Source organism: Sinocyclocheilus rhinocerous, unplaced genomic scaffold (genome assembly GCF_001515625.1).
Source record: "Sinocyclocheilus rhinocerous isolate Xijiao unplaced genomic scaffold, SAMN03320098_v1.1 scaffold781, whole genome shotgun sequence".
Lineage (NCBI taxonomy): Eukaryota > Metazoa > Chordata > Actinopteri > Cypriniformes > Cyprinidae > Sinocyclocheilus > Sinocyclocheilus rhinocerous.
In genome coordinates, this window is record NW_015658395.1 from 881,344 (window position 1) to 890,086 (window position 8,743).

Below are 8,743 nucleotides of genomic sequence, written 5' to 3' on the forward strand. Positions count from 1 at the left end.
CTTTTTCCAAAAGGTACATCTGGAAAAAGGGGGGTCGTCTTATAATCAGGGTCGTCTCATATTCGGGCCAGTACGGTATTTTATAGTTCTATTGTCAGTCACAGCATGTCGGAGAAAACGCCTTTTGTGGCCCATGGCAATCAAAGTAAGCATTACATGACAAGTAAATGCACATTTCTGCAAAAACGATTGCAGAAATGTTATTTATTTTAAGGTTTAAAGTTTAACAAAGTCTTGTTTAACATTATGTAGGCATATTCTTGGAAACGAGCTGGCAGCAGAAATCACACAACAAAACGAAATGTTATCATTTCATAAGTAAACGAGTAAACAATTTAATAATGCAATTGAAAACAAGGTAATTCATATGACAACTAAAAACTAATAAAATTAATGCCGCAATTTCAATATTCATAAAGATTAATTTTTAGGTGTCGTCAATACGTCAGTTTTGTACGTTTAAATGCTGAAAATACGTAAGTATTTGTAAGTTTCGATGCTGAAAATACGTCAGTATTATACGGTTTAGTGCCTTTAAAAACGTATGTAAATGTACGTTTTATAGAACCACGTTTTACGTAAAATACATACGAATTATCATGAGATCACGTTGGATTATAGACTATATTTTACATATTAAGACTCTAAAACACACACACACACACACGTATATAACGGATACACAGGTTTTTAATGCATGTCTACTTAAGGTAAAACAGATGGCACTACTATTACATAGTCTAACTGGATTTCATTATGCCAAACAAACTTGAAGTTAAAAAAATAAGGTAAAATAATTTTGAAATTCATATTATTTTTGCGCATATCTCTATTCTCTGGGACCACGGACATAAAACCCGTAGAGTCAATCTCAACAGAACACGAGGGGTAAAGTGCATGTAAAGACATGCAAATATTAAGAACAATTCTCTGCTGACACACTTCAGCTTATCGTGGAAACTGAACCTGCATCAGAGAGCGATGGCTGCTTTGAATAAATGAATTCACTGAAAAAAGCAGACTGCACAATTTTCACTTTATTATGCACAGGCAAAGTGCAATAACTACAGTGAGCTGGAAGCAATTAGAAATCATTCTATTGTGGTACAGGAGACGACAATAAAAGAGGAGGCGAGAGAAAGATGATCGTAATCTTAAAAAGTCTGATGCTGGGAATAGTTTAAATGAACAGATAATTGCATGTGGAAAAAAAGCAGCGCCAACACAAACAGATCTATATTGAAAGAAAAAAACACACCTATGAAGTCCAAAGCCTGTAATTTTCTCTTCTATGCAGTACAGTATCAATCTCCCCCTTCAAGCTTCTGATAATGAATAAAGGGCAATGAATCCACCGGATGGGCTTTAAGAGTGATTTTGCCATGTTTGGGTTTATAATAACGATACAAATCTTTATATCTCACCGCTTTTTAATCACACTAGCGCATTCATCTCGGAATGATTTGGAATGTAATTTGGTGGGAGAGGTAATCAGGTTTTGCGTTAATTGACTTTGCGGCCTGCAGATAGAAGGGTTTTTCTGCTTCAGTAATTACCGCCCGCTACTCTCCTGTCTAGTCAGGTCTGCCTGTTGCTGTGCCGACCACCTCCCGGTGCGTATTAATGATGCGTGAGGTGTGCTGTGCCAGTGGGGAGTTACACAAAAGGAAATACTGGCGCAGCCGAGCGCGCAGGACACACGAGATTCTAGCATTTCCACAGGTGCTTCATGCACAGCTGCCATGAAAATCAACAAAGTCTGCAGCGTAGACAGCTTAATTGATTAAAAAACGCAATGTTTTAGCTTTGTTGTGCTGTGTCGCTCACTTTCAAGGTGTCTAGTTGGTGACCAAGGTCAAACTTCGCCAGCAGTCTCTTTCACTCATTGTCAGTGAATGACTGTAACTCGCTGTCAGTGTGAATGTATCTTCAGTGTAGACGTGTCTCTTTTTGTCCTTTTCTCTCTCACCTTATTTGTGATGCTTCAAAAACTCTTTTGTATCACTCCTCCCTGATATAAACAGACTCGGAGCGCAGATGTTTTCCGACGCAAATACAAACAGAGCGTGAACTAGAATACATGCGGCACTCTCAAAGCTCCTAAATAAACAGGCACAAAGACGCAACCAAAGCATATCAACAAACAGGATTACGTCATCAAGATGCAGTCAAAATAAGAAAAAACACACTTTTGTTTGACTTTTTTTTTGTACATCTAGGCTGAGAGATGCTTATTACGAGCTCTGCCAGTAGGGGGAGTAGTATTGAGAACCTGAAAGCACAATTAACTGTAGACTGTGTTCACTTTATAGGGAACTACTACAGAGTGAACAGGACACAGCATGTAATTTCATAACCAGAGATCCCTCAGGAAAAGCAACATTGTTTAGATTTTTGAAGACAATGCGGTAATAAAGCTCCTGCCGTGACGGTTGACAGGTTTTTGGATGGGATCGATTCACAAGACAATCAGATCATGAGACTGAAGGCATTGTGTTTTGAAAACTGGGAATTGGGTGTCAAATTCTCACTTTAACGCATGAGGTGAGACGAATGATGCAAATTTCAGCTCACTAATTCAATTAATGTAGTGTCAAAGACTTCATCACAGGGACTTCTGATTATTAATGAGGCTGCAAATACAAACACTGATGTCAAAATGCTCTCAACTGGGTTGAATAAATATAAAATGAGATCTGAAATATGTCGTGAGTGTGTGTGTGTGTGTGTCGGATGCAGATTTGTGACTTACGGGTTTCCGTAGTCCCAGACAACACACTGAGGATCCGTTGTGCCCTTAGAGGAGAAAGAAAAAGAAAAAGTTAGGAATGACTCCAAAACAATACAAAACAAATAGTGTTGCATCGCAGAACAGCAGAAAGGAATAATATACTGTATGCATTTGTGTCTGTATGAAGGGAGATCAAGTGTGGGAGAACATATGTGAATTTTATCGATTTATTTAACAACATAATCAAAACAGGTGGCATCTGCAAACACACAACGCTGGGCATTTATTTGAAACATATGTTTTATAGGCTGAATATCTTTTTGTGAAATGTTTAGCTTCAGAAAAGTGTGTACCACATTTCTGCCACTTGGTTAAATAATGTCTTAACTAATAAAAATCCATTCATATTGACCAAGGCTCCCTGGTAGAAGAGATATTGTATCTCAGCGGGACCTTCCTGGTTAAATAAGTAAATAAATAAATAAATAATTTATTTTTAGTTTGACTAATTTTTCAAATTTTTGGGGGTCCTAGATGATACATTTTTCTAACAATTATTCTTAAATTATTAAACATTAAAATAAAACAAGTATTTTTAATTATTAATACAATTAAAAAATATTAGGTTCAACATTAATTATAAATGTTTAATGAGTGCCGATGCACAAATATAAAACAGTTATTTTAAATTGTAATAATATTTCACAATATTGAATGGTAACTTGAATGTTAGTGTATATGTACACTATATATACATATACACACACGCACACACACACACACACACACACACACACACACATTTTCCTTTAAATAAAGAAACAGAACATGAAAAAAAAGAAAAGAAAAAAACAGAGAAAAAAAAACCTTTCTCTTGAGCCCAGAGTGTAGACTACTGTAGGTGAATCATAAAAAAAAAAAAAAAAGACTAATTCTTGATTCATTGATTTGTGAGAGTCTGCAATGATGCCCTCACTTTATGCCCAGTGTGAGGCTTTAATCAGGGTTCAGTGGTGCATGGCTGAATGAACAGCTCATTATTGATTCATCAACGAAACAACTGCTATAATTGACTAATCTGTTTCAGCTCAAGTTATGCCTATTATGTCTTTTCAGGAGGAGGAATCCCACATGGGATTTTATGACCTGAACAATGATCACCTCTGACCTTCAGGGGTACAACAGACTCCCACTAGGGCTTCCAGAATCAGAGGGCAATTATATCTTGTTATATGGTCCCAGTGAGGTTGCATACTTCCAATGAAGATGGATTCAGCGCGATACAGATGCTATACAGGATTTTTAAACATTTCATTGCCCCCAAGTGGTTAAACAATGCCACAAACTGGATTGGATCAAATGAGTGAAACAAAATTTGACAGTTGACACAAAGTAATAAGTGTTTGAATGACAGCTGGTTGACAACAGTCTGCTCCAGTGGCTTTCAGGACAGAATAGCAGTCTGATCAGTACAGAAACACTCACGCAGATGTTCGATAATTGTGATATGTTTGCTAAGGCCAGTTTTAAGTGTCCAGTATGGACTCGTGCCATTCGATTGGCTCGAATGTACTCATCAGCACCACAGACAGATGGCATTGGTACTCTCATTTATAATGAGAACAAATGACCAGAGCCGTTGTGTCATCGCAGGTGATAAACAAAACCAACAAAACATGCAATTGAATACATCATTTCAATTTGAAACTGACAGCCGGACGAGTTTGGACATCAGTGATCAATAACTCGTGTAGACGCCAGTAATCCCGTGTTAAGACTGATGAATGGGGAGGATAGCCGGCCAATGACACAGCTGGAGTGCACTGCCTCCATTTCCCAGCAGCCTCTGGGGGTCAGGATGGCTCAGAGCAGCTGTCCACACGGTCTTTCGTATGCAGATGGGACTCACCCAGGACCACGGCTGAGCAGGGCACGACCTCGGTACGAGGGGGACGCATACATAGAAAACATTCATGAATCACGTCCACTCCCGCATTCCCAAAACTCACGCCTCTATGGAGGAGATAGCAGGTAAAGGTTGCCATGACGACTAGGGGAATATCACAATGGCAGTGTTCTCCGCGCAGCTGATATCTGTAGTGATGCACAATCCAATCTGCAGGTTTCGCATTTTGCATAAATCCTTGCGGGTGTATTTTTATTACAATCTTTCCCACATAAAATATTGAGAGCCTTTATGTGCAGTACTTTATGTCCTGTGTATTTAGGGATTGTTAAAGATGTTCTATTCATAACAGAGGATTATTAATAGAGGGTCATTTTAACAGAACTGTATTTTGTGCCTGATTATGGTGTTCAAACAGACTTACTGTACTAAAAGTCTGTGCTCACTGCATCTGAGGCAATTTGTCAGCATGAGTGAATGTGCATCGGTTATAGGTCATAACTAGCAGTACAGTTAGAACTAAAAGGGGAAATATAAGAATATATAAGAAGACAGAAATGAAATGATATGAAAATTCTTTAACACTTTAGTACAGGGACCAATTCTCACTAGATGCTTATCAGCATGTCTATTATTAACATATTGGCTGTTTATTTTGCACATATTCTGCATGATCATATTCTACATCCCTAATTCTACCCAATACCTAAACTTAACAACTGGCTTAATAACTATTAATAAGCAGCAAATTAGGAGTTTATTGAGGCAAATGTTGTAGTTAATGGTTTGTTAATAGCGAAAATTGGACCTTAAAATAAAGTGTGATGAAAATTCTGAAAATATATGAAAATATTCCTCTATTCTGCATATATACACTACCATTCATCAGTTCATGGGGTCTGTAAGATTTTTAAAAACGAAATAAACACCTATATTCAGCAAGGATGTATTACATTGATCAAAAGTGACAGTAAAGACTGCTGTACCTTTAAACTTACAAAAATATTCAGCAGCACAACTGTTTTCAATATTGATGAGGATTTATTTATGAGAATATTTATGCTATTTATGATAGTTTTTTTAAGCATCAAATAATTTTAGAACGATTTTGATGATAATGGCTGCTTAAAATTCAGCTTTGCTATCACATGAATAAATTACATTTTAAAACATATTAAAATAGGAAACCTATATTTATTAATATTTCACAATATTACTCTTTTTACTGCATTTTAATCAAATAAATTCAGCCTTGCTGAGCAGAAGAGACATTCAACAACAACAACAACAGTTTACCAACCCCAACTTTTGAATGGTAGTGCATAAGAAAATAAAAGTGCTTCAACTAGTCACCCAAGTGATTTAGTTAAGAAAAGGTACATCAAAATATACTGTGATGTAATATGCATATTTTGTTGATGCATTTAATATTAAAGCCTGTTAAAATATAAATAAAAGTATAAAGTACTTACATTGAGCAAAGGGGCGAGTTCCACTGATACCAAGGGCTCGGTGGGCTTGGGTAAAGGACGTACCGTCACAGTCAGAATCTTCGAGCTGATCACGAATGGATCTCTGTCAGGAAGGAACATAGAGAGAGTTAGATCCAAAACTGACTACATTTCACATCTACCAATAGTATAAAGGCTGGGCAACATTCAGAATTTAAGAACTGGCTCCCTTCAAGATTGAATTGGCCACAGCCCACAGAACGTTCAATTGGAAACGGCAAATTCAAAATGGCAATTCAAATAAATTCAACACAGTCACACAATAGAATGTTTATTAGTTGACAAATTGTCACAAAACAATTAGTTAATTTGAAATTATAGCTAATTCTACATATTTATTCCCAGACACGTTTTTTTTTTCAACTGATTACACATATCTCTCTAAACAAGGTTCAATATTGCCAAAATAATTTACATAAAAACATATTTTAATTTTTGTTATTTTTTTTTATTAAATTTGTTGTTATTGAAATAAAATAGTGTAACAAAAAATACATAAATTAAATACAAATCTCTATTGGCGGCATTTCAAATACTGGTTAGAATTATAATGTATACTTACAGCAGTGAATTTCTTTGAATTTCACTGCATTTCAATTGTACTTCCTTAAATTCGGAATACAGTTCCGCACACTGTATGCTGCCTCAATTGAAATTTGATTCAATTGAATTATAAATTGCACACAACCCTGGCAGGTAATCCATGACAGAGCATGATACAATGGCTGAGTGCCACCGTTTGTGTGTGTGTGTGTGTGTGTGTGTGTTTGTTTTAAATCCATTGGCAGAGCTATTTTGGACCATCCTGTGCTAAGCAAATCCATCTATTTTTGGTGTGTGTGAGTGCGTGTGTGTGTGTGTTTGTCAGACTTTGTTCTGTGTTTTGTGTGTGTTTTCCTCCCCTATGTGCTCTGTTTATGTTTATGCCCTTATTTGGTCCTTCCTGTTCCTGTCCGTATGTTCATTTAGTCCAGGGGTAAGTTCAAGCTCAAACCGGTGTGCACCGTTTTGCTACGGTTTCTGGGTTGAACGACATGTTTCCTGGAAAAGGTGTGCAACGGGGTTTGAGATACGTTTTCTCTTGTTTGTTGGGTGTGTCAAATGAAATAATAAGAGCACATGTATAGCTCTGGAACTTCTTTAAGTCTGTCTAAATATAATTTAGTAATTGCAATGTCTTCTGTTGGCGTCTGCTGTTAAATGTCATTTTGTTTGCTTGATGTCTCCAGTGTTCCCTGTGATCCCCAGCGTGCCTTCATTAAAACCTGTTGATTTGCATTACTCCTCGTCTCCTCGCTCCTTTGTTCCTGTGCTCCTTGAGTGAACCATGACAGCGTTACGGAGAGAGATAAAACTTGTGGGAGTTGGGTCACAGGGAGTTACATTCTGTCAAAAACAAATCGGGCAGGTTAGCTCCCCCTGGGGCAGCGAGAGCAAGGATGTGTGCTCTGCGCAGAAAATTAATGAGACACAACGCAAAAGCAGACCAAAAACAAACAAATAGCATTGATCCCATACATATTCAACGAGCTCCGTCACAATCAATCACACTGAGGAGCAATGACCTGGATACCCGCGCCTCTAACACGGCTCACAATAGAAAGAGACAGAAGCAAACACAAGCAGCGGTTGTCGGCACGCTCTTGTGTTCCTTGTCAGGGTTGAGGGCTCTGACATGCTCAGTGAGTTTGGACAGTGAACTACAGACCCCAGCAGGGCTTGAGCAGCAGAAGAGACGTCTCTACATGCCCCCCAGTGTCAGCTGCACGAATCAGCCTAATTACGCTTATCTCCTTTCTCTCAATACAGACAGGCTCTCAGTAGTGGCTACACTGAGGGCAAAGGCAACACAGTTACATGAAATATCTAAAAATGTAGCCTTGCGCTTGCCCCAACTGTGCATGGCGAGATTATTTTCCGTAAGTGATCTTTATGTCCACACTCAAAGCGCAAATGATGCGAGACATTATGAATATGAACAAAATGTATGTAAAAACTGTCCCTGTAAAACCTGAGCTACTATATGAGATTTAAGAGACTTAAGATAGTGAAGTATCTTATTATAATTTTCTCAGTGATATTTATTTTTTCATAAAAATATTTTCTTCAAAATATTTTTTAGTAATTTTTTTTATAACTTGTCACGACAGAAAAAAAATTGCACATGCACACAGAAAAAAAATGCATTACATTATAAATAAATAGATAAATTAATCAATTAATCAATGAATAAATAAATAAATAAACAATTAAATAAATAAATATATTTTTTTCTATGACTTAAGTTAAAAAGTTTAATACGTAGGACAAAAATTTATGAATTATAAAATAAATATGTTTATGTCACTGGACCACACACTCCAATTTAAATATGAAGAGAAAACTAATCACTTTTTTTTTTTTTTTTTTTTACTTTTTGTTTTTTTTAAAGAATTATTTGCTTAAAATGCTTTTAAGCATTTTTAAAGCAATCTTTAATATCTTTTGCTTAAAAATGCCACTTAGTTTGATATTTTGTTATTTAATGCAGTGACATTGACAAATTTTTAAAGGGGTCATATGATGTTGCTAAAAATAACATTATTTTGTGTATTT

General features: G+C 36.6%; 1 protein-coding gene across 3 annotated transcripts in view; it reads right to left on the minus strand.

The window, feature by feature from the left end:
- adgrb2 (adhesion G protein-coupled receptor B2) overlaps positions 1 to 8,743 on the minus strand; it is a 293,767-nt gene that overhangs the window by 96,956 nt on the left and 188,068 nt on the right. For all 3 annotated transcript variants that reach the window (XM_016530376.1, XM_016530377.1, XM_016530375.1), the window contains exons 14-15: positions 6,110 to 6,212; positions 2,753 to 2,796 (exon numbers count right to left, since the gene is read on the minus strand). In XM_016530376.1, coding sequence (XP_016385862.1) covers positions 2,753 to 2,796; positions 6,110 to 6,212 — 147 coding nt within the window. The remainder of the gene's footprint in view (positions 1 to 2,752; positions 2,797 to 6,109; positions 6,213 to 8,743) is intronic.